The sequence below is a fragment of the Piliocolobus tephrosceles genome, chromosome 6, assembly GCF_002776525.5.
Source record: "Piliocolobus tephrosceles isolate RC106 chromosome 6, ASM277652v3, whole genome shotgun sequence".
NCBI classification, from domain to species: domain Eukaryota; kingdom Metazoa; phylum Chordata; class Mammalia; order Primates; family Cercopithecidae; genus Piliocolobus; species Piliocolobus tephrosceles.
In genome coordinates, this window is record NC_045439.1 from 76,681,180 (window position 1) to 76,707,794 (window position 26,615).

The 26,615-nt window shown below is 38.9% G+C and overlaps 1 protein-coding gene across 3 annotated transcripts in view; it reads right to left on the minus strand.

Annotated features, from left to right (window-relative positions):
• AP4E1 (adaptor related protein complex 4 subunit epsilon 1) overlaps positions 1 to 25,651 on the minus strand; it is a 90,577-nt gene extending 64,926 nt beyond the window's left edge. For all 3 annotated transcript variants that reach the window (XR_002734720.2, XM_023227163.2, XM_023227161.2), the window contains exons 1-8: positions 25,372 to 25,651; positions 22,169 to 22,240; positions 18,744 to 18,867; positions 15,238 to 15,311; positions 14,032 to 14,153; positions 9,938 to 10,097; positions 7,779 to 7,945; positions 4,025 to 4,098 (exon numbers count right to left, since the gene is read on the minus strand). Coding sequence is in view for 2 of the 3 variants with exons in the window: in XM_023227163.2 (XP_023082931.1) it covers positions 4,025 to 4,098; positions 7,779 to 7,945; positions 9,938 to 10,097; positions 14,032 to 14,153; positions 15,238 to 15,311; positions 18,744 to 18,867; positions 22,169 to 22,240; positions 25,372 to 25,521 (943 nt within the window). In the remaining variant the exon portion in view is untranslated. The remainder of the gene's footprint in view (positions 1 to 4,024; positions 4,099 to 7,778; positions 7,946 to 9,937; positions 10,098 to 14,031; positions 14,154 to 15,237; positions 15,312 to 18,743; positions 18,868 to 22,168; positions 22,241 to 25,371) is intronic.
• Positions 25,652 to 26,615: the final 964 nt, after the last annotated feature.

Here is a 26,615-nt window from a genome sequence, read left to right on the forward strand (position 1 = left end):
TGGCCTCATTACTGCTGATCAGGGATGGAAGTTCTGACTGTCCACCAGGCTTTCTCTAACACCCACACCTCCGAACCCTGGCCACAAAGAGGGAAAAAGTACCTCATTACTCCCTACTCCCAGATGGGAAAAATCCAGACTTCCCAAGTCACCTCCACTGACAGTGTAAGGAAGGGGCCTTCCTTATCACCTGGCATCAGTGAAATTCCAGCTTCCTCTTGGGCTTCTGTCACCACTCTAGTGGGGGGTCGGGGAGGGTGTGTTGGGGCACCTCATTATACCTGGTGAGGATGGACATCTTGGTTTTTCACTCAGTCTTTGCTGGAGGGGATGGCTCCACAGTTTTCTCCTGTGCTTGGATGGAATAGAGGGGTTATCGTCTAAAAGTTTTCTACTGTGCTAATTTCCCTTTTCTTCTTGGTCCTTTGGTGAGAGAGGGCAGGCTTTTCTTGGGGTGTTTTTGTCTGTGTCTGTTGGTATTTCCAGACTGCTGGCTCTTCAGTACCCAGTCTGGGGTACCTGAGGCAAAAAGAAAACCCAGGGTACGCACCACCCTGTCTGTTTCTTTCCTTGTGTCCTGAGGTCTCTAACCAGCCTGACTTGTTCTCAAGTCTTAGGTTTCTTATACACATTATCCAAGGGTTTTAGGTGAAGTTAGTGAGAAAAAAAAAAAAATGGAAAAGTACTTCTATCTACATACTTTTGATGGTCTTTGTCCCCTGTACTCCATTTTATATAATTCTCTCAATTTATTAATTTACTAAAAATGACATTCTCATGTTATCAGTACCCTACCCAAAACCTTCCATACCTCCAGATTTACAAATCTGGCTATTGTGAGAGGTCCTCCACAATACGGCCTTTCCACTACTCCCCACCATACATCTTCCTTTCTGACTGGTGAGACATTGTGTCTGAAACTATTTTTGAATAGCCCCATGTCTATACCTTCTCTCAAGTTCCCTCCACCTAAAAGCCCCTTCAACCTCCCTTCTGCCTAGCTAAATCTTATCTACCTTTCAGGGTCCTATCAGGTCAATAAATCCCTATCTGTGCCCTCAGGTCCTTAATGATCTCTACTTCCCAGGAACTCCTACAATACTTATTTCCCTGAACTATCCCTTCACATTCTGCCTTACACTGTTATTAAGCTTTCAAGAACAAGTTATCTTTCCACTATATTGTAAATTTCTTAAAGACAAAGGTTACATAGTATACTTCTTCATATCCTATACACCACTTTATACAATGCCTAGCACATAGCAGATATTCAATAAATGTCTTTAATGTAATTTATTTCTTGATTAGACACTAAATTGTAATACAGCTTCCATAAAAATAAGATATAGAAAGTATTAATACTGAAACCCACTTAGATAACTGATAAAGTAAATAACTTTTTCTTCCTTTAATTCAATTAAAGCAAATTACTTATTAACACAGTGCCAGCTACTGAGATATGCTGGTTAATAAGAGAGACACAGTCCCTGCCCTTATAAACTTTACAATTAAAATTAATATTCTTAAGGGGTAAAATATCTATATCAGGATTGCTAGTGAATACTCTACCACTGATATAATCAATATAAGTTGTAAGCTCTATCAATACAGACACAGGGAAAAGCATAACAATGAAAAGCTAAACAAAGGAAATGAAACAACAGGAACTATAAGGTTGCTATAGCAAGATGAAACACTGGATCAAGAGCCCGCAAAGAAACAAACTGTTGGTGTTGGTTCAAGCAATCTTTTTTTTTTTTTTTTTTTTTTTGAGATGGAGTATCACTCTGTAGCACAGGCTAGAGTGCAACGGCACGATCTCGGCTTACTGTAACCTCCGCCTCTTGGTCCCGGTTCAAGCAATTCTCCTGCCTCAGCCTCCTGAGTAGCTGGGATTACAGGAACGCGCCACCATGCCCAGCTAATGTTTGTATTTTTAGTAGAGATGGGGTTTCACCATATTGGCCAGGCTGGTCGTAAACTCCTGACCTCGTGATCTGCCCACCTCAGCCTCCCAAAGTGCCGGGATTACAGGCGTGAGCCACCATGCCTGGCCAAGCAATCTCAATAAAACGGTCGTACTGGAAAATACTAAAAAATATTTCCTCAGGTATACAGTATTCTCCAAATCAAAATGAACAGGTAACTTTACAGTGGTTATCCCCAGTAAAAGGGAACTGGGTAGTGGGTGATAAGGGTGGAAAGGACACTTACTGTTCATTGTACACCCTTTTGTACCTTTTGAATTTTGACCCATGTGCATATATTGCCTATTCAAAAAAATAAAAAAATTAAAGCTGAAATGTAATTTAAAAAAAAAAAGCTTTCTGCAAGGAAAAAAAAAAAAGAAGATTTTTAACTGAATTTTAAGCAGAATTTCTTGAAAGACTTTCAAACCCTTATGCTGGACACTGGTTATATCACAAACAAAACATTTTAACTTACTTTAACTTACTAGAAAAATTCTGACACTTTTCTAGATCTTCTCTCAGAAAATCACCTGCTTCAATAAGGGTCATCCATATCTGTGGCCCCTTATTCTCACTGCATAGCAGGAACCTATATAATATCTACTGTTTACTACACTATATACACATAAGGACAAGGCCTGTGTCTACCTTATTCTTCCCTTTACCTCCCACACTTAACATGGAGAAATACATAAGTCATCAACTCTTTCCTCAATCCACACCTAGTTTAAAACACAATCAAGTTTTTGTTTCACAGGCACGCTATAAATGCTGGTTGAACAAATTAATAAAGCATCCTTATTACCTTAATTATCATTCATACATGCAAAACATAAATCTATCCTTCAAAGTTTACCACCCCAATTCACTACCATATGCATTATTTTTCTTGTATTAATCTCATACACACAATCCTTTTTCCTTATTTGTACTGCATCTTTGTCAAGCAGCTTTTATTTCCATTAAACCAGTTCCATTTCTGTCCTCTGGTCTAACCTACGCTTCTACAACCATTGTTCTTAAAGGTCCACAGGTTACCCTTATCTCAAAGAAAAAGTAATGCTCTTCATCTCCTACTTCATGATATTTTACCAGATTAAGAAATGACTTCTCATTTGAGTTATATCTCTCAGTGCCTCTTCTACTGCTGTCCTCCAGAGCATGCAAAATTCAAACTGTTCTACCTTTTAAATAGCTCCAAATATCTCAATTTCCTCACTGAGCTTTCTCAGGCTGATCAAAAAGAATAGCTTCTCCCTCTGGCTGTTAAAATTGGAAGTTTTCTTGGCTACTTTCTCAGTTTTCTACCCCCTTCCCCCAACTTACTCTTATCTCCTATTACTAATTTTTAAATTGTATGTAACAATTTATTGTCTCTTCACAAAATAGTAAACTATTATTCTACATCTATATATTCCTGTCTATATCCTATTTATCCTTCAGATGTCTTCTTAAATATTACTTTCTCAGGACAACCTTCTTTATTCTTCCCCTCACCTAAGACTAGCTGCCATATTCTCCCACCACGCCCTGCAATTCTCTTTTGTAACATTAACAACACCTATCCCTATCCATCCATCTAGTTTATAAGCCCCATGATAATGTTTTATTCACTGCTGTATTCTAAGTACCTTGCATAAGTCCTGACAACAGAAATTTAATAAAATATCTGACTAGCTGATTGATTTATTTAAGAACTGTCTTCGAATACTGTAAATTTTTACCAAATATGGAACAAATCTATGGAGTTATCTTCACAGTCAATTAGATAATTGAAAAAAAATCAATTAAAAAAATGGATACTTGATATGTGTTTTCAATAGAGACAATTACAATAATAAACTTACGTCAACATTTAGAACATGCCATGAGTTCAAATTACTCTTATCTATCAGTAGTTAAATGCTTACCTTGAAAAAATAATAATCCACAGAACTATCTTAAAAATAAATGTATAAAGTTCTATCGGGATTTATAGCATTCTAACACAGATTTAACTGTAATACTAAAAAACATTATTAGTCATTAGAGTAACATTTACATATATTACCTACCATATGTGACATTGTGATTTAACTCGGCTCTTCGTAAGGATTCATCAAGAACATCATACATTAATTCACTTGTCCTGTTTAAAAGATATTTTATTTGCAGTAGAATTACAGTATTCTAACCCAATAAAACACAGTTTTTCAAACTTCTCTTTAAAACTGAGGATCTACAGAAGAGAAGTGAAAGAAATTCATTTTATGATGAAGTTATGGAAATTTCACTTCTTAAAAGGTTTTTCAGGAGCTGAACTTCCTACTTTATCAAAGTTGACTAGTTAACCAATGAGATATATATGCCAACCAACTCTTTCCTCACTATGCCTAGTTTACAAACCAAGTTTTTATTTGGTTGAACAGAGTATATTTTATAATTTTCTTTCAACAGAGTGTTTCTAAATTACTACGGTAACACTTCATATATTCATATTATTTCAGATAGTATATTAACTGTACTTTAACCAAACACTGTTAAAAAATTTTCAAATACTAGTCTTTCCTTGAGCAGCAACTAGGTTCTTCAGAAAGAAAATTTTTACTTACATTTACATTAAATATAAAAAAAGATATTTTGTGGAATGAATAGGTTTGGACCATTCATATGTCTTTATGGTCACTGATTACAGTAACAATAACTGATGAGGAAGATACTGTGCAAAAAAAAAAAAGTGCGCTAGTGTCCTAGCACTCTGCCTCCACGCTTGTTAGAGAAATGTCCTCTCCAAGAGGCCAATGTGAAAAACTATAGCTTCTCAGCTGGTATTTTGTATGTTTTACGAATTCAAAAAGCACTAATAGGAAAAAAAAACACCAGCAACATAGGATACATACAGTGGTCTTGCAGAGAAACAGTGCCATAAAATAAACGAAAATATCAAATAATTTGGGACTATATAAATTAATTACATCTTTCAGAAAATGTCTTTTTTTCCAAATATACAGCTAGAAAGTTCAATGCTAAGTGCACGTACTTTCATCCTGTCTTGACTGAAGTATAAATATCCAATAATTAGGAATCCAGAACCACATTCTAAAATCCTTCGTTTTACTATATAAGCATTTCTTCCTCAGAAGATAACCATACAGCAGACATTACCAATCCTTCCCTGCCCCCAAAAAAAATTTGGTAATATTATACCTAGATTATAGTCTAGTTCCTCAATTTTAAAAGCCAATGTCTGGCATGAGTCTTAACCACATGAAATAAAGAAACATTTGTGAACAAGATCAAGATAAATCTTAATAATCTAAGAAGCACAAAGCTACAAAACACAAGAAAATATTCAAATAGATATAAAAGACCACAAATACAACAGATTTTTCCAGTAAATGGGTTTTTTCAATTAAATATTTTAGAAACAGTTATAACTTAAATTTTTACTTTGCCACATTGAGCTAATAATGTCTGACAAAACGTAAGATTTATGTTAAAACAAAATCTCATTAGAGTTGATACAGAAAAGGAGAAAACATTCTAATGTTCCATAACATTATAAGAAAGTTCCACTCTATTCATGACTGAGCCTAATTACTAGTCACCTGAGGGCAGTGAAGGTAAGGACTAGCTTACTTATCTTTGTATAAATTATTATACAAATTTATCCATGAAGGCAAGAAAAAGGAAGATAGTGAGTTAATGAATTTAATAAATTCACTAAATTCCTCCCAAGTTACTTCCTGATAACAGTGGATGGCAGTAAGTCTTTTTAGACCAATAAGATCTGATACATTCATATAAAATTCATGATTTTAAAACATAATTCCAGTGACTCCAACTAGAGCTCCACATTAGCATAGGTTGGCATGATACAAAATAAAATATAATTAAGACAATCATTTCTAATGTGTGTGTATGCTCCATCACCTTACATTTTCACTGCAGGTTTCAATCAGGAGTTGAGATTCATAAACACAGAAAAAAGTAACACTGTAATACCAAGAGTGATATAGCCCAATTAATGCTAGTCAGAAGCTCACAGGCAAATGGATTCTGACATTAAGTTGATTTCTAGGAGCAAAAGCCTGGAGAATGGTCCCCTTATAAAGCTAGGCTAAAGAATTACAATACAAAGGTACCCTACTATATAAAAGGGAACAATATTCATAAAATCAGAACACTGATTATTAGCAAATACTTTCTTAAAACAGAAACATATCAGGAACTCTAGCCAAGGTCCTTGCTCTCAAGGGAACTCAAGGGACTTGCTCTCAAGCAAGTTGGAAATAGTTTTTTTAAATAAAAATAATAGGTATGTGCACATGCAAATGCATACACACATGCACACACACAGAGAATCAGAATGATAGAACAAATGAAAATAAATTGATGAATCTAGGTGCAGGATATAAGGGAGATCCCTGTACTGTCCTTGGAAATTTGAAAGTGTCTAAGTTTGAAAAAGTATGGCAAAATTGAGGCCGGGGAGGTGGCTCACACCTGTAATCCCAGCACTTTGGGAGGCTGAGGAGGGCAGATCATCTGAGGTCAGGAGCTCGAGACCAGCCTGGCCAACATGGTGACGCCCATTTCTACTAAAAATACAAAAATCAGCCGGGCATGGTGGCATGCGCCTGTAATCCCAGCTACTTGGGAAACTGAGATGGGAAAATCTCTTGAATCCAGGAGAAGGAAGTTGCAGTGAGCCAAGGTCACACCACTACACTCCGGCCTGGGCAACAGAGCAAGACATAGTCTCAAAAACAAAAAAAAAAAAGGCAAAATTGAAAGTATATATATATATATAGTTGGAAAGATACACATGAAAAGTTTAAGTTATTCGCTAAAAGAATAATTCGGATAAATGAATTAAAAAGGTGAAGGAAGCACTCACACCCAGCTAGAGTAAGGGTTGGCAAACTACAGCCCGCAGGCCTAATCTGGCCAGATGCCTGGTTTTGTATGGCTTCAAGCTAAGAAGAGATTTTACATTTTGAAATAGTTGGAAAAAAAAATTAAAAGAATAATACTTCATGATGTGCTGATCTGAGATTCAAGTTTTAATGTCCATAAAAAGGTTTTTTTTTTGGAATACAGCCTTCTTCATTCATTTATTTTCTATCTGTAGCTGCTTTCATGCTATAATAGCAGAGTCGAATAGATGCAAAAAACAACATATGGCCCACAAAGCCTAAAATATTTATTTATTTATTTATTTATTATTATTTTGAGACAGAGTGTCACTCTGTCGCCCAGGCTGGAATGCAGTGGCACGATCTCAGTTCACTGCAACGTCCACCTCCTGGGTTCAAGTGATTCTCCTGCCTCAGCCTCCTGAGTAGCTAGGACTACAGGCGTGTGCCACTATGTCCAACTACTTTTTGTATTTTTAGTAGAGACAGGGTTTCACCATGTTGGTCAGGCTGGTCTCAAACTCCTGACCTTGTGATCCGCCCGCCTCAGCCTCCCAAAGTGCTGGGATTATAGGCATGAGCCACCACGCCTGGCCGCCTAAAATATTTATCTGGCCCTTTGCAGAGAAAGTTTCCCAACCCCTGAACAAGAACAATTACAAAAGCTTCACAGAGGAGATGGCGCTTCATGGGTACCTTTCATGATAGGTAAAGTTAGGATAAAGAGAGAGCCAGGATTATCCCAGCAACCTGAAAGCATTTATGTGGTTCTTACAATGGCCTATTTTATCACTATTAAGCCAATTAAACATTGGAAGAATCTGGTTTATCATTAAACCTCTAGGTTACTAAAGTCTAAGCTTATCATCTGGTATGGGGTCATTAAGCAAACTTACTGGGAATAGTTTACCTTTGATCATCTTTTCCTAGAAGTCCTAGTATTCTCAAGAGCTGAATTTGTAACCATGGTGCTGGGACACTGTGGTAATTGAAATCTACTGGGAGTTTTCCTCCAACTACTTGCTTCAAAATGGTTACAAAACTCCCAGTCAAGTCTTTATATCCAGACGAATTCTCCTACATCCCCCCCAAAAAAAACTTTCTGTTAATAATAACATCTTATTAAACAGAAATAGACCTGGTTGAAATGTCATATAGAACCTAACTTAATACATGCTTAAGTTTATATTCACATTTAATGAAACCATGCCCTAATATGTGTAATATCTTCCATGATAAAATTCTTCTGGCTAACCAACCCAAAGCTGAATCATCCCAGAAAAGCTTCCACCACTCCCTACTTTTTCCCACATACAGTTTAATCACATTTCAAAATTCTTATAGTTACATCTTAGGTAGAATCCTTAACAGCCAATACCAGCAATTACAACAAAAAGTGAAAAGAACTGGCATACAGCAAAAGGACAGTAATACCTCTGCTTTGGATGAAAATCAAGGCCTGTTTGCAATCTCTGAACTCTGTTTCCAAAAGACTTCACATGTAAATGAGTTAAATTCATTCTGGGGCCAAGCACAGTGGCTCACACCTGTAATCCCAGCACTTCTGGAGGACGAGATCGGTGGATCACCTGAGGTTGGGAGTTTGAAACCAGCCTGACCAACATGGAGAAATCCTCTCTACTAAAAATACGAAATTAGCCAGGCGTGGTGGTGCATGCCTGTAATCCCAACTACTCGGGAGGCTGAGGCAGGAGAACTGCTTGAACCCCAGAGCTGGAGGTTGCGGTAAACCAAGATGATGCCACTGCACTCCAGCCTAGGCAACAAGAGCAAAACTCCACCCAAAAAAAAAAATTTGTTCTGGGTAGAAGAGCACAGCCAAGACTACTTAAACATTAAAAGTCCCCAAAATCGGCTGGACACAGTGGCTCACACCTGGAATCCCAGCACTCTAGGAGGCCGAGGCCGGCAGATCACCTGAGGTCGGGAGTTCGAGACCAGCCTGACCAACATGGTGAAACCCTGACTCTCCCAAAAATACAAAATTAGCTGGGCGTGGTGGCACATGCCTGCAATCCCAGCTACTCGGGAGGCTGAGGCAGGAGAATTGCTTGAACCCGGGAGGTGGAGGTTGTGGTAAGCTGAGATCGTGCCATTGCACTCCAGCCTGGGCAACAAAAGCGAAACTCCATCTCAAAAAAAAAAAAAAAAAGTCCCCAAAATCAGTGTGCCTGCCAATTAAAAATTAATTAGCCACACAGTACCTAAAAATACTTGTTTCTGAAGGAGTGTGCCTTGATTATCTATCTGAGTAATCTCTTGGACTGGGGAAATTAGATCCACACTCCTTAAAAGGAACATTAGATTCTTTATTCTAATTTGTATTATGTATCAAGGGAAAATTTTTGGAAGGGAAATAAAGCTCTTTCAAATTTTAGTAAATATTAGGGAAAAAATAAAATTTAATATTGAACATCTATTTAAACTGTACTATTTGAGAACACAATACATAAGAAACAATATAACTTTAAATGAGTTCAATAGCATATTTTATTTTGTTATAGTAGGTGCCATGAAATCTCTTACAAGTATGTATATTTGAACACAAATGGTTTCAGGCAATATACTAAGGATGAATTAGTATAAACCCATCATCGCCATTTAGAAAACTGTTTTAGCATAACATTCAATCCTCTTTCCTCATATGACACGGTATCAATATATGGCGTCAACACTACAATCTATAGCTTGCACAACCCCCACTGGTTCCCCTCATTTCTATAAAATGGTATGCATCCCATGAAGCTATATAAAAGAGAATTACTGCTTGAAAAACACAAATCTGAAAACTTAAGACAACTTCCATTGCTACCATTTTTCCACACCTGTTTAGTAACATTAAAAATTTTTAGGCATTAAAAAAAAAAATTCCGTAATGTGCCTACAACTCACACTCTCAACAACTTGCAAAATTACTAAATCAAAGGTCAATAATAAAATTATAAAACATTAACTAAGCATTTTACCAAAATATCTGTTTCTTTTTAATCCCGTAATTGTATTTTTCTAATGTTAACTACTCAGTGCTTGCTAAAATTTCCAACTTACCTTAATCATTCTAAGATATATATGCAAGGAGGCAGCCATGACCCCAACATCTCTGTCACAAAGTGCTTTCCGAAACTTAATATGAATATGTTGTACTTGATTAGGAGCAATGAGATGGAATTTGTATAATGCCAGAACAGCTTTTCTTCGTATAATCTCCCTGAAGACAAAAAATGAAATTTAAACAAGACAATCTGAATTTTCGAGTATTTACTTTGAAAGATTATGGGCCAGATGATTTCAAAATACTGGCTCATTACCTTAATTTACAAAGAAAGAGATATTTATACATTGGTTATTAATTTTTTTTTTTTTTTGAGAATCTGAGCATAATTTTATTTTTTCTTCATGTATTCTATTTTTTCCAAAGAAATTATGCATTTAATTTAATAATATCTCAGCACCATTCATATAGGTTATTAATTTATTTATTCTAGTATACCAAATTATAAAAAGTAGTTACCTCTAGGAAGTGAGGTCTCAAAACTTTAACTGCCCATGTTATATATTTATATAGTTAGAGAATTTTTTTTGTAACAAGCATATATTACTTTGAGATTAAAAAAACAAGAAAAACAAAGTTCTTAATTCTCTAATTCCATTTTTAAAAGACATATCTCTAAAAATTGAAAAAAAAAGTCAACAGTAAGTTTAAGTAATAGGTAATTTCAGCTAGTAATATTAAAGTCTTTTTATTAATATGAAAAATCTTTGGCCTGTAATCCCAGCACTTTGGGAGGCTGAGGTAGGTGGATCACTTGAGGCCAGGAGTTCAAAACCAGCCTGGTCAACATGGCGAAACCCTGTCTCTACTAAAAATACAAAAATTAGCCAGGTGTGGTGGTGCACACCTATAGTCCCAGTTACTTGGGTGGCTGAGGTACAAGAATCGCTTGAACCTAGGAGGCAGAAGTTGCAGTGAGCCAAGGTTGTGCCATTGCACTCCAACCTGGGTGACAGAGTGAGATTCTGTCTCAAAAAAAAAAAAAAGAAAAAAGAAAAAAGGAAAGAAAAGAAAAAAAACTCATTAACATTCTTACTCTAAAATAGTAGCTTTCTTTGCTTCTTTTTTTTAATATATCTATCACTGGATAGCAGACTCCAAATACTTCGGAGGACAGAGGGGAGGAATACAAACACACACATGGAATAAAAAGATGTTACTCCTCTCCTTGCCCAGTTCATCTGTTTCAAAACCTCATGATAATAAAAAAGAAAAATATATACTAGTCTTGCACTTCAACTGTAGCAGATAACGTCTAGCACACAGAAACAAAAATAAAGAAATGCCATCCTATGTTCATGATGTAGTTTCCAAGGAAGCTTCTTCCTTGTTTTTCTCTCTCTTGTCTGTATCTACATATCTCTTATTTGCAGACTATGCTGGCAGTGCTCAGAACAGCAGCAAACATCACAAAAGTGAAGTATTTACTTTTAGGGTTCCTTAACAGATATTTCTGTCATAGAATCTCAAGACTGAGATTATTCAATGCAATCCTTTGTGTTCCACTCAAGAACACCTTTTATAAGATTCTTAATAAGTGGTCATACAAATTCTATTAATAAACAACTCTTATCTTCCTAGGCAAGCTACGCCATAATGGAAAACTCTTTTCACAAAAAAAAAAGAAAGAAAGAAAAGCAGATTAACAACAGATTTACTGTTAGTATTAATACTGTGGTGAATGCAAGCCACATCGCAGTGTATTGCCATTGCATGATAACTGATATTAATTCTAGGAGAGAATAGCTAAATGAGGTGAGGAAAAAAAAAAAAAACTCTGAATAGGCCCAGGAATTCATAGGCTTGGCCTCAAGTGGTGGTACTAACATAAGACGAGAGACCTAGATTCAGGCTCTGGGGGTGGTATGATGAAATACAGCCAGGGATTCAAAAGTTGAATTCAAGTCTTGTTTCACATATTCTTTGTGACATCTACTGGCTTACCTATAGCTCTGCCCCATATTCTTCAGCTCTTTACTCCAGCGCATGGGGCTGAGTATGGCCGTAACTGCAGAAGCACAGTTTCACAAAGTCTAAATTCTAGCCCTCTAGCCAGGACTTGAAATTAGACTAAATACAAAGCAATAAAGAAAAAATTGAAAAGGGCCATTTCAATTCTCAGAAAGATTTCATACAACTGGTCAGTAAGTAAGGTCACCACAAAAGTGGTGGTGAGGAAAAGTTAAGCAAAAACATGCTGCTGGTATAATCAGATCACCTTATAAATCTTTAAAAAGCGAGTATTTCCAATAATTAATTGTCCATAATCATCCTCTGTTCTAAACACAGATATGACATACAATATATAAAAAGTCTGAAAGACCTATGAAGTTATTCTGTAATTCTTGGTAAAAGCTATCATTGTAGCTGGAAGATTCATGATCCAATATTTCTTAAAGAATACAAGCTGGCCAGGCGTGGTGGCTCATGCCTGTAATCCCAGCACTTTGGGAGGCCAAGGCAGGTGGATCACGAGGTTAGGAGTTCGAGACCAGCTTGGCCAATATGGTGAAACCCCGTCTCTACTAAAACTACAAAAATTAGCCGGGCATAGGGGCAGGCACCTGTAGTTCCAACTACTCAGGAGGCTAAGGCAGAAGAATCGCTTGAACCCAGGAGGCAGAGGTTGCAGTGAGCCAAGATTGTGCCACTGCACTTTAGCCTGGGCAACAAAGCGAGGCTCCATCTCAAAAAAAAAAAAAAAAAAGAACAAGCTATAAGACAACATTTTGCAATCTTAGAACATTAAAAATACTGATTTAAAGTATATAAAATAAATGTTGTATGAGTAACAAAAAAATCTTTATCAAGAATATATAACTGACATACCATAATCACAATGATTGCAAACCTTTTCCAACTTTAAAAATTATGAGCCAGGCACAGTGACTCACACCTGTAATCTCAGCACTTTGGGAGGTCAAGGCGGGTGGATCACGAGGTCAGGACTTCAAGACCAGCCTGGCCAAGATGGTGAAACCCTGTCTCCACTAAAAATACAAAAAATTAGCTGGGCATGGTGGCGTGTTCCTGTAATTCCAGCTACTTGGGAGGCTGAGGCAGAGAACTGCTTGAACCTGTGAGGTGGAGGTTGCAGTGAGCCAAGATCACTCCACTGCACTACAGCCTGGGCAACAGATGAGACTCCATATCAAAAAAAAATAATTAATTAATTAATTAAAATTATGACATAAAGAGCTTGGTCAAAAACAAAATACTAATAATTCAAATACAGTGAACAAGTAAGTTCAGTCTGATAAGGAGACTATTAAGGAAACTTACAAGAGAAGATTAGGAAAATACTACAAAGTAAATTAAGTTTGTATACATTCTGCTGTAAAACAGGATTAAAATGCTGTGGTTTTGATATAAAAAGCATCTTCCTGGGCCGGGTGTGGTGGCTTCCAGTACTTTGGGAGGCCAAGGCAGGTGGATCACCTGAGGTCAGGAGTTCGAGCCTGGCCAACACAGCAAAACCCAGCCTCTATTAAAAAAAAAAAAAAAAAAAAATTAGCCGGGTGTGGTGGCAGGCGCCTGTAATCCCAGCTACTTGGGAGGCTGAGGCAGAAGAATTGCTTGAACCCAGGAGGCAGAGGTTGCAGTGAGCCGAGATCGTGCCATTGTACTCCAGCCTAGGCGACGGAGTGAGACTGTCTCAAAAAAAAAAAAAACAAAAAGCATCTTCCCACTACACTGAAGCTTTGCATTCACTACACTTGCACAATTTCCATATGTCTTTCATTATTTTACTTTATCCCCAAAACAACTTTGGGAGAACTAAGGAGCTTCCACTAACCCCATATAGCCAAGGAAAAACAAGACCACTGCTCATTAGTGGTAGAATTGGGAGGAAAGCCAAGGATTCCTGGACACTAGGCCTCACTGTCTCTTAGTTTAACTTTAGAAAGCTGTCTAACATTTCCCTAATTTATAAAAATAAAGATGATCCTACTGAAGATTTCTGTATTATTCCTAGCAGTCAAAGAATAATCTCTATCCTGGTAGCATTGAAGTTATAGTAAATTTTCTAGCATAAACTTCTGTTTTGAAATACATGACACAGACACCTATCCCTAAAGAATTTACTTACTTAGAATGTTGAAGTTTATCTTCTATTAATGGAAGAACAGCTGGAATCATTTCTCGGGGGAAAATCTGGCTAACAACAGTCAGTGCCATACACACTTCTACTAGGTTAGTGCTCTGCAGATCCTGGTACAACATTAAGGAAAGAAAACATTCAGTGTAAATACTGAAACTAGGAATGGCAAATTCAACACTGTAATGGTCCTACATACTTAGTAATTTTGTGCTATTTATAATTAACTTGTACATCCAAATTATGGCATATTTTATTGGAATGCTCCTATTTGTTTCATTTGCCTTAATAGAGTCAGTAGATAAATAAAGCCAAAGAGCAACTGATACAAGAGGAAACTGTATCTCTGTTCTGAATCTAGCCAAAGTAGTCTCCTTTATTACAGCCTTTAAAACTTTTCTAAACCAATAATAAAACAATTTTATGAGTTTTTCTTATTAATCAATAATAACATGAATGTAAGTTTAAAAGGAAGTGATTTTGGAATATTCACAATAAAATGCACACATTCATATGTACTTATCTATCCATATGGTTTATAAACCATTCTAATAGAACCTAAAAATATGTTTTTTTAAGTTTGGAAAAAATTTAAGCTACTAGTAACCTTAATACAGTATATGAAAGTTCAGAAAATACTGCTCTCTCTCTCACGTATCAAAAAATTGACACAGGATAAAAAGCTCAACAATTCAATTACATCTCATTATCATTCTGATTTGGAAGTTAAACAGAAAATATTGTGAGTGTGGATTGTTTTTATTATCTCTACATTTCAGTTACTTGATTATATTCTATTCTTTTTTAAATGACTTTTTAAACTTTAAAGACTTCGATTATTCAGTTTATATCTATAGCCCTTTAGAACAGATCCTAGAAAAAAAGATAACAGCACGGAAAATATACCTAAACTAACAGCTTAGAGACCTGGACTTTAGTTCTAACTCTGTGTTTTACAATGAAATTGTAACAAGAAGAGCAGCAGCTACTACTTCACGTGTATTTCATTTAATCCTCACAACTCTGTAAGTTCTATTATTTAACTCCATTTTATAGATGCAGAAACTGATCTAAAAGATTCTTCTAAGGCCATTCCGCAAGCCCACTTTTTTCTAATATCATCTAATTGAATATGATCGAGGAGAAATGTCAGGTGTTGACAAGAATTATGACTTCATATTAACCAACATACAATACCTTTACAACTGTATTCACAAGGAGAAGCAATAATTCATGACTTTCATGTAGAAATAAGGAAACAGCCAAATAACCTATAAAAATTGAGGGAAAAGTCTCATTACTACCTACCAAAAATAGACTTTTCACAAGAAGTTAAAGCAGTCCAGTAAGTATCAAAGATACCAGTAACAAGTAAACATAAAAACAAATTGCAAAATATAAGGTTAAAAACCTTCAGTAAGGAAGATTTCAGGTATTCTTCACCCTGAAGTCTTCCAGAATTATGTATTTCATAGGATATTCCAGAAATGGAATAGACACTATGTGTATCAACTTAAAATCTTATAAATGGCACTGAGAAGACATGCCTTCTATTTTTTGTGCAAATCTTTACATTATCAATCAAAGCATTCTCTATTTTAGAAATGCTATTTTATAGCCAAACATATAATTCAAAAACTAATCACTACAGTAAAAAAAAACAACAAAAACCCAAAAAACCCTAATCACTACAGTTAATACTGAGTTACTAGCTCTTTGTATTGAGTGAGCTAGCCACCTAATGTCCTAATGTCAACCTGCATGATGCAAATCATATATTAAATATATTAAGCCACATACAATACCTTATTTTCTCAATTGAAGGAATAACAATCGGCCAGGCGTGGTGGCTAAAGCCTGTAATCCCAGCACTTTGGGAGGCCGAGACGGGCGGATCACGAGGTCAGGAGATCAAGACCATCCTGGCTAACACGGTGAAACCCCGTCTCTACTAAAAAACACAAAAAACTAGCCAAGCGAGTGGTGGGTGCCTGTAGTCCCAGCTACTCGGAGGCTGAGGCAGGAGAATGACGTGAACCCGGGAGGTGGAGCTTGCAGTGAGCCAAGATAGCGCCACTGTACTCCAGCCTGGGTGACAGAGCAAGACTCCATCTCAAAAAAAAAAAAAAAAAAGAGACCCAAAAAAGGGCAATTTCCTAAAGTCCACACCTATCACATGGTGGAGCCAGGACTCAAACCCAGACAGTTCAAGTCAGTCCATATTTTAAATCCCCGTATTTTACTGCCTCTCCACATATCTTAAGACCTGATTCCCTGACTCCATGCTCATTGTTTTTCATTCTTCTCAATTCTTTCAGCCCTTTCATCAGGGATTCTAATGTTAATTATACCCATCATTACCCAGCATCCATGCTGTCTGTGTCTACTACAGAACAGGAGAAAACAGAAACTTCCTATTCTCACAATCAAGAGGTAGCAGCATGACCAATTCCAACACCTTCACTAGAGGTCAGAGAAGCAGAGCTATTACTTCCACAATCACAAGAGTTGAAACAAATCTGACCCAGGCCAAGAAAGCGATTAGGAAAATCCCAGAAAGCATTTGTTTTGTTTTCTGAGACGGAGTCTCACTCAGGCTGGAAGGCAGTGGCATGATCAAAACTCACTGCAGCCTCTACCTTCCAAACTCAAGCAATCCTTCATCTCAGCCTCCTAAGTAGCTGGGACCACAGGCGTGCACTATCACACAGAGCTTTTTTCTTTTTTTTTAAGTAGAGACAGGGTCTCACTGTTACCCAGGCTGGTCTCAAACTCCCAGACTCAAGTGATTCCTCCCACCTTTGCCTCCCAAAGTGCTGGGATTACAGGAGTGAGCCACCACACCCAGGCCCCCAGGAAGCATTTAAAGTGGAGATTGTCTTATCAGATTGCTGATAAATCACCTGTTTAGCTAAAGTATCACCCACTCCCAAGTCACCAATATCAAGGCCAACAAACGAATCCAAAGACCATCTCAATTAAACCTTAATTCTTTTTTTTTTTTTTTTTTTTTAGACAGAGTCTGGCTCTGTCGCCCAGGCTGGAGTGCAGTGGCGCGATCTCGGCTCACTGCAAGCCCCGCCTCCCGGGTTCACGCCATTCTCCTGCCTCAGCCTCCCGAGTAGCTGGGACTACAGGTGCCCGCCACAACACCTGGCTAATTTTTTGTATTTTTAGTAGAGATGGGATTTCACCATGTTAGCCAGGATGGTCTCGATCTCCTGACCTTTCAGTTGGGATGACAACTGAAAATAGTGAATACGACTGGAAGAGCTTACATTCCATATTTGTATAATGTTTAAAAAAAAAACCAAAGTTTTAAGAAAAGCAAATTACTAATAAAAACTAATTTAAAAGCTCAAAAAAAAAAAATACCTGCCTTTAGGGATCTTAAAATTAGTTCAGGAGCTAAGACATTAATATATGAAAAGATAACAACAAAGGTAACAGATGGTAGGATCCACCTGAGTGATCACAGGAGAAATAAAATTTGATTTGGAATATGGAAAGAGAGAAACAATGCTAGACGACATTCTACTTGAAGGAAAGAATATAAAAAGTTTAAAAGATCGAAGAGTGTTTTGGGCGGAGTGGGGTTCCACAAGTGGAATATTGTGTGCATTCAGTCTCAGAATGTTTACCAAGACATCTGTCACCTCCACCCCATCATCTGATAGCACAGAGCAATATAATTTATGAATAATGCTAGTCCTTAACGACATGACATTATCAACTTCTCTGAATAAAGAACATGTTCTACCCTTTACTATTCTAAAATGCTTCCTTCCTGAGATTCTGATATAAAGCTGAACATTTATGAACAGAGTATTTAATTGCTTAAAAGAATTCTTCCTAATAGCCCTAAAGGTTAACTATAGAAATTTTTTTAAAAGACACTGCTAATCCTCATAGCTAACATTTCAGAAGCTAAGAACAAGATATTTAAAATTACTTTAGTAAATTTCAGTTTTATTCTATAAAGAAACATTTCTGACCATTAAACTAATAAGATTAAACAGACTTCTTAATATCAGCTCTATTGCCCAGGCGCAGTGGCTCACGCCTGTAATCCCAGCACTTTCGGAGGCCAAGGCGGGCGGATCACTTGAGCCCAGGAGTTCAAGACCAGCCTAGGCAACATGGTGAAACCCCATCTCTACAAAAACAAAACACAAAAATTAGCCAAGCATGGTGGCACACAGCTTAGTTCCAGCTACTCAGGAAGCTGAGGTAGGAGGATCACTTGAACCTGGAGACAGAGGTTGCAGTGAGCAGAGATCCCGCCAGTACACTCTAGCCTGGGCAACACAGAGAGAATCTGTCTCAAAAAAAAAAAAAAAAAAAATCAGCTCTTTATAGACATATAATTTATATACAAAAAAAGTCAGCTTTATACACATATAATTCATATACAAAAAGTATTTAAGTGTATGGTTCAATGAGTTCTGACATATATAGTCATCTAACTGCCATCACAAGACCAAGTAATTTTTAGTCTTCTCTTTAATTCCAAAATGCTACGAATCAGGAAAACTGATTTCCTATAAATGGTTTTGAGTTTCTGAAGTGTGATCTTTTAAAGTTTTAGAAATTATAATACAGGATTCTAAAAACATACTATATACCTGCCATCATTCATTTTGCATAATAGTTGGAACTTCAAGGACAACATGAAAGTATGAAAGTCTTAAATACATACATACCTACTCTTTTTTCTAAGAGGTTTCCTTGTTGGGCTAACTTGATTGCATGAATATAGCCAAAGGAAGCATCATATCCAAGCATTTCGCAATATATAAGTCTCACCATACATTCCTTCATCATTTTCTGAAAAGTAAAATATCCAGTAGCCGTATAAATAAATAGAATATTTAGATGGTTTTACTATGTTCTCATAATTTAACAGGAGAATCCTTTAATCCTGGCACTGAAGAAATAACATATATATTACAAATTAATCACCCAATATCAGACTTTATAAATAAAAATTGTTCCCAATCTTACCAATAGTATTACTTTTAGTAAAATTATTTCACTATTTTGTTAGTGGCACTACTATAAAATAAATCAATTGTAGCTATTTCTATGTGCCCCTAGTGAAAAATTTGGTTATAATGTGATACATGGGGTCATCACACAAGATTTCATCATGGTCATCTTACTTGGCTTCTAAAATACAGCACATAATTTTAGTAGACTTTGTCAAACGAAAATATTCATAAAATTCCCACAAGTTGGTAATAATTTCTGTAACAAAAATATTTTTCACATTGGAAAACCAAATTGCACCTAGATTTTCCTCAGAATTATTGTGCTAAGTACAATATGGAATAGTTTGCTTTATAGGCACTCTTTTTTAAAAACTCACAATTATAAACTGAGGGGCATGATTTCATTAATGGCATAGCTATTGTAATAATATTTAGTTTTCTAATGGGGTCTTTTAATATCTTCAATGCAAGCCAAAAATTGTTAAGAGATGCTAAAAAATTTGTTTTATCACTAAGATATTTGCATTATCAATATTTATGGAAAATTTTAATGAGAAATAAAATACATAAATAAAATGTGTTTCAAAATAACAAAAATCTCATAGACTTTTTTTTTTTGAAACAGAGTCTCGCTCTGTTGCCCAGGCTGGAGTACAGTGGCGAGATCTTGGCTCACTGCAGCCTCCACCTCCCGGGTTCAAGTGATTCTCATGCCTCAGCCTCTCGAGTAGCCAGGACCACAGGTGCATTCCACCACGCCCAGCTAATTTTTGTATATTTAGTAGAGATGGGGTTCCACCATGTTGGCCAGGCTGGTCTCAAACTCCTGACCTCAAATGATCCACCCACCTAGGCCCCACAAATTGCTGAGATTACAGGTGTGAGCCACCATACCTGGCGACACAGACTATTTTAATATGTCAAAATTAATTAGGGTTAGCATATTACAGGATTATTAAATCACAAAATGCTTAGGAAACAGTAAAATTGAATATTTGAAAGCAATGATAATAATGTTTAATATAAATATAAAGAGTTTAAAGAGAAACCATAGGAAAATCTTAAGGGAATGAGATTTAATTCAGGTCACTTGTGGTTAAAGCAGAAAAGTTAACTCATTAACACATTAATTAAGACTACAAAATACTAGCAGGGTGCTGTGACTCACTCCTGTAATCCCAGCACTTTGGGAAGCCGAGGAGGGCAGATCACCTGAGGTCAGGAGTTCAAGACCAGCCCGGTCAACATGGTGAAACCCCATCTCTACTAAAAAAATACAAAAATTAGCCAGACATGATGGCCCGCGCCTGTAATCCCAGCTACTCGGGAGGCTGAGGCAGGAGAATCGCTTGAACCCGAGAGGCAGAGGTTGCAGTGAGCCAAGATCACGCCATTGCACTCCAGCCTGGGCAATGGAGCAAGACTCCATCCTCCCACCCCGTCCCCCCCACAGCAGAAAAAGGCTACAGATTACTGAGAAAACAAACAAAAGATAAACAAAAAATAATGGAAGTCCCTCTTCAGACTTCTACATTAATTAGGAGTGAAAGTGTTCATTTAAGCCATTAAGTTTCAACCCTAGATTTGTAACATTTTATCTCAGAGTTTTTCAAAAGTCATTACCAACTTTGTCTAAGTGAGATTATATCTCATGCATTTATTTTTAGAGATGGAAGTGCATTCCCCAATGCAGGAATTCTCTTTACAATTTCTCTGACAGCAAACCTTTACATGAACAGCTCTAGGACAGACTACTCCGTAAGATATACACAGTGTTGGATGGTCATTGTGTTGTAAAATCTTCCTTTCAAACTCTGCCTTCCTAATTTCTACCTATTTAACTTAGTTCTGCCCAACTTCAGGTTTCTGCTTGGGAACAAGGAAAACTATGTACTGATGCCAATCATAAAAAATGGAAATCTAACAAAAACGATTTCTGTTTAACAATTCTATCTAGTACTATAAAGCATAATTATTTTATCCATAGCCACACAGACACACATACATGTATACACACAAACATACATATATATATATACACACACGGATATATCAGATTATGTTTTGAGTCTTATTTGCCACAAACTATTATTATGACCAAAAAAGAAAACATATTCATTCTCTCAGACTTTACAAGTGCTTTTCAAATTCACGATCATGTGCCTATGCAAAATGGTCACCCTGATATTTTTACTGGCAGGGAGGGAAAACATTCCCACAGTAGCTTGTATACTGAAGACACTCACCAAATATTTGCTGAAGAAATGTTGCTTGGAACAAAATTTCATTTTAAAAAAATCAGGCCAGGCACGGTGGCTCACGCCTGTAATCCTAGTACTTTGATTTGGGAGGCCGAGGTAGGTGGATTACTTGAGGTCAGGAGTTTGAGACCAGCCTGGTCAACATGGTGAAAACCCCAACTCTACTAAAAATACAAAAATTAGCCACGCATGGTGGCGGGCACCTGTAGTCCCAGTTACTCAGGAGCCTGAGGCAGGAGAATCGGTTGAATCCAGGAGGCAGAGGTTGCAGTGAGCCGAGATAGTGCCACGCCACTGCACTCCGGCCTGGGCAACAGAGCGAGACTTCGTCTCAAAAAAAAAAAAAAAAAGAAAGAAAGAAAAAAAATCAAACTGGGTTTTAATCTAGCTATGCTGGGACAGCCCCACAGTGGCCTGCATAATAATGAATGACCATTCATTAAACAGTTGCTGAATATTGTTTGAAAGATCAAATTATGTAGAACAAAGTTTAAAAACAACTAGGTCTTACACAATAAAATTAGATATACCTACAATATATCAATGCAGGTCTGAAAATATCATGTTGATATCCCAACCTTTTCCAAATGCGTAACATTCAAAACATCAGATCAGCACTAGGGTCCCAAGAGTGTCTCCACATTTATGTAATCATCATCGCATTAGCCCTGACTTCACATAGGCAAATCTTGTTCTGGTGCAAACCAGTCAACAATAAAAGGCTTAAGTTAACATCTAAGTTGCTACCGTCTATAATTCATTTTGACTATGATAAATCAAACTTTAGCAACCAGTCATCAGTTAGATGCCACTATTGAGTCCATAGTAGACTAGATTTCAAATTCAAATGTGTTCGCACTGACTATGCAAACCTACCAATGTTGTAGTAGGAGCAGAAACAGTTGCTTTCAGACTACTCAGTTCCTGCTGGATTAATTTTTCTTCTTCCTGAGAAAATGAAAATATTTAAATGCTTAATTAACTGTCTTTTAAAACCGTAACAGCATTTATCTAAAGGAAAAAATATAATTTACAATACTTTTAATTTAAAAGAAACATTATTTTAAAGGAGAGTTATAAACATTATGTACTTATGATCTATCTAAAGGCCTGTCTCCAAACCTCAGAACCATCCCTGGAGAGAATAAATATTTTCAGGCTACCCCATCCTTCCTCTTTTCTTTACTCAGTTACTTCCCCTTAATGGTAGAAGAGCTGAAAATGGTTTTTTAAAAACTAAAGGTGGAGGCCAGGAGCAGCAGCTCATGCCTGTAATCCCAGCACTTTGGGAGGCCAAGGCGGGTGAATCACTTGAGGTTAGGAGCTTGAGACCAGCCTGGCCAACATGGCGAAACCCTGTCCCTACTAAAAATACAAACATTAGCTGGACATCCTGTAATCCCAGATACACAGGAGGCTGAGACAGGGGCAGGAGAATCGCTTGAACCCAGGAGGTGAATGTTGCAGTGAGCCAAGATCATACCACTGAACTCCAGCCTGGGCAACAGAGCAAGACTCTATCTCAAAAAAAAAAAAAAAAAATTAAACGTGGAGAGAGAGTAGAAATTCTCCATGTATTGGTCCAAGAAAAGAGTCTCATCTCACATCTTCCCCTTAGAAGTAAAAAGTCTTCATGGAATTAAGAAATAGGGTAAGAAAGCAGAAACAGAAATAGGTCTTTTCCCCTTAAACTACATTCTTCTTCCCTGTCTTTTCCTCATTCCCCAAATCCTTTCCATCACTTCCTATCTCAGACATATACCAATGTGGTCACTTCTATTGTCTGCATTGTATGTTATCTCCCTAAGCACTTAAAAAATTGGCCCAATTTTTTTTGGCTAAAATCATGCTACCTTTAAATTACACAATGAATTACATGTTCATCAGATGGCTATTCAAAAGCCACTAGTGAAGCACTGACACACATGGATGCCTATCTACAGTTTCAAACTACTATTTAAGATCAAAAATAACTTTTTAAAAAATTTTATTGAGCATCCCTTAAAAATTAACAAAGGACAAAAACCTTAAAAAAAACAACATTAAGGCCACAAATGGCCAGGCGTGGTGGCTCACGCCTGTAATCCCAGCACTTTGGGAGGCCAAGGCAGGTGGATCACCTGAGGTCAGGACTTCAAGACCAGCCTGGCCAACATGGCGAAACCCTATCTCTACAAAAAATATAAAAATTAGCCGGGTGTGGTGATGCGTGCCTGTAATCCCAGCGACTAGGGAGGGTGAGGCAGGAGAATCACTTGAACCCAGAAGGCAGAGGTTGCAGTGAGCCAAGATTGCAGCACTGCATTCCAGCCTGGGCGATAGAGCAAGACTCCATCTCAAAAACAAAACTAAACAAAGCCCACAAATAATGATTCTGGAATGTGAAGCAGGTTCTCTCCGCATAGCATCAACTTATTTGAGCTGCCAAAAAACAATTTTTTTAAACCTTCTTTTCTGTCTTTCCTTCTCTTTTAGCATTTATATTGCATTATAGTCATGCTTACACTTGTCTTAAGCCCAAAACGAATGACCAATTCCTTGGGAAAAGGGAATGTGTTTAATTCTATTTTCCTGTGTCTAACACATAACCTTGTTCCCATAAACATCTGTTGAACAAATAACGACATTAACACGTGCTCTTTTTAAGATATAAACTTCTTGTAGCTGTGAATCGGTATACTACACAATCCGTGCAACCATCAAGCACCTGTGGGGGCCCAGCACAGTGGCTCATGCCTGTAATCCCAGCACTTTGGAAGGCCAAAGGGGACGAATCACTTGAGGTCAGGAGTTCCAGACCAGCCAGCCCAACATGGTCAAACATGGTTCCAGACCATACAGCCCAACCCTGTCTCTACTAAAACTACAAAAATTAGCCGGGTGTGGTGGCGTACACTTGTAATCCCAGCTACTTGGGAGGCTGAGGCAGGAGAATCGCTTGAACCTGGGAGGCAGAGACTCCAGTGGGCCGAGATCGCACCATTGCACTCCAGCCTGGGTGACAGAGCAAGACTCCGTCTCAAAAAAAAAATTTTAAGGCCGGGCGCAGTGGCTCACACATGTAATCCCAGCACTTTGGGACGCCGAGGCGGGTGGATCACGAGACCATCCTGGCTAACACGGTGAAACCCCATCTTTACTTAAAAAATACAAAAAAAAATTAGCCGGGCGAGGTGGCGGACGTCTGTAGTCCCAGCTACTCGGGAGGCTGAGGCAGGAGAATGGCGTAAACCCGGGAGGCGGAGCTTGCAGTGAGCCAAGATGGTGCCACTGCACTTCAGCCTGGGCAACAGAGCGAGACCTATCTCAAAAAAAAAAAAAAAATTAAAAAATTGTAAAACCTTAAGGCTCCAGCGAGCCGAGATGGCACCATTGCACTCCAGCCTGGGCGACAAAGCGCGACTCCGTCATTAAAAATTAAAAATTTTTAAAAGCTTAAGAATTTTTATAACTGCTCATTTTCAAAGCCCATTTGAGGCAGAAACTTAGCAAATTTTACATTTTAAGAGAACTATGCTTTTTCTTTGCCCAACACGTTGTTCTAACCCAAGAACCTCAAGCTCCTCAACGATATTCAACATGAGGCTCACAGGATCTGTTCAGGTATGCGACATCTGAACTGTTGTTCAGTTGAAGGACGGGGCGGGGGAGGGAGAGAAGGAAACTGAGTAGGGAAAAAAACTTTGTGGAAGGTAAACAACGTCTGACACCTCCACCGCACTGGGTATTTTCACACGCTTGACATCTCACCCAATCCTCAAAAAAACTATGAATTATGTATCAGTACTTTTCCACGCCAACGTTGAGAAAACACATGGAAGGTCAGAGGTTACAGAGATATGCCCCAGATTAAAGAGTCAGTGTCAGAACCAACTGTGGAAACTCGGCCTCCCTTGCTGTCAGTCCCAGCAGGAAATTGAAGCTTCCAGGCAGACGAAAGGACCAACCGACACAGCAGCCCCTGAGCCCCGCCGGAGGGCTAACCCCGGAGGCCTTGGAGTCTCGCCGCCCGGCCAGGGCCTCCTGGCGCGGGGGCCTCACTCCGATGTCCCTGAGCTCCCGGGCCGGCGGGCACCTACGTGCTTGGAGGTGAGGGCGGTGATGCCACGGACAAGGCTGCCTAGCCTCGAGGAGAAGGACGCCTTGGCGGCCGCGGGCCCACCACCTAGCTGGTTCTGCAGAAAGAGTCCCGGCAGCGCCGTCAACGTCTTCTCCACTATGTCGCTCATCGCCGCCGCAGCCCGCGATGACGCCGCCGCCCGCGATCCGGTAGCCGCCCGGCTTCATGCCCGGCCGCTGCTGCCTGCCCGGCCTCCGTAGGCACTTCCTGTTTTTTGAATAAGAAATCTTTATTGGCGTCCCGCGTGAACCAGTTCAGTGTCGTTCTCGCCAGAGGCCACCAGAGTGCGCAAGAGACCGCGGGGGTGGAAAAAGCCGCTTGCCTGAGATTGCGCGCGGAAGTGGACCTCCTTTCTCGCAACGGGGTAGCGGCTCCGGGATCCCCCAGAACTGTGAGTTCTCCTGAGGAAGCCGCCAGGGGGCTCGCCCTGTTAGGCATTGTCTCCCAGGGTCTCCCTTTCCCACTGGCCGCCTGCGCGTAGCCCGAGACCGCGTCAGGAGGTGCGTCTCTCTGGGCGCGCCTTTTTCGGGAAGTCCCCGCCCGGTCCGCCGCCTCTCAGTGTCCCCGGACCGCGCATCACCCGCCCACTTCCCACAGGCGGTTTCACGGTGGTCCACGGCGCCGCACGCGGCTCCGGCCCTGGCGACTCGGGATACCCAAGGAGTTGCGTGATAGCGGGGCTGTCCTGAGGATTCGGCGTGCCAGGTTTAGAGCCTGTCGCGTGCCAGGGACTGGCGGCCACTGTCGCTTCCCGTCCGCCCCTCTTCTCCTGGTATTTGGGGGGTGGACGCGAAAAAGAAGTCGTTGGCGGCCACCCTTGCCGACTCCTCCTCAGCAGGTCACAGTTGAAAGGTCACCTTCCTGGAGCCCACTCCCCTGTCCCGGCGGACAAGGACAGGTCTCCACGTCCCACCCTCTCACAGCGCTCGGTTCTGTTCCGCTTCAGAACAGGTCGCAGTTGCCACTACGTAAACAGCTCCCCATAGAGAGTATTTTATTCATACCGATTGCTCCAGCTTTTATCTAGAACAGAATCTGGTACAGTGGCTCTCGAAATGTGGTCTGGTGACCCCTGGGTCCTTGATACTCTTCTAGGGAATTCACGAAGTCAGTATTGATAATGTTTCTTACATGTTATTTGCCGTTTTCACCCTCATTCTGTTGGAAGTGTACAGAGTTTTCAAGAGGCTAGATGACGATTGA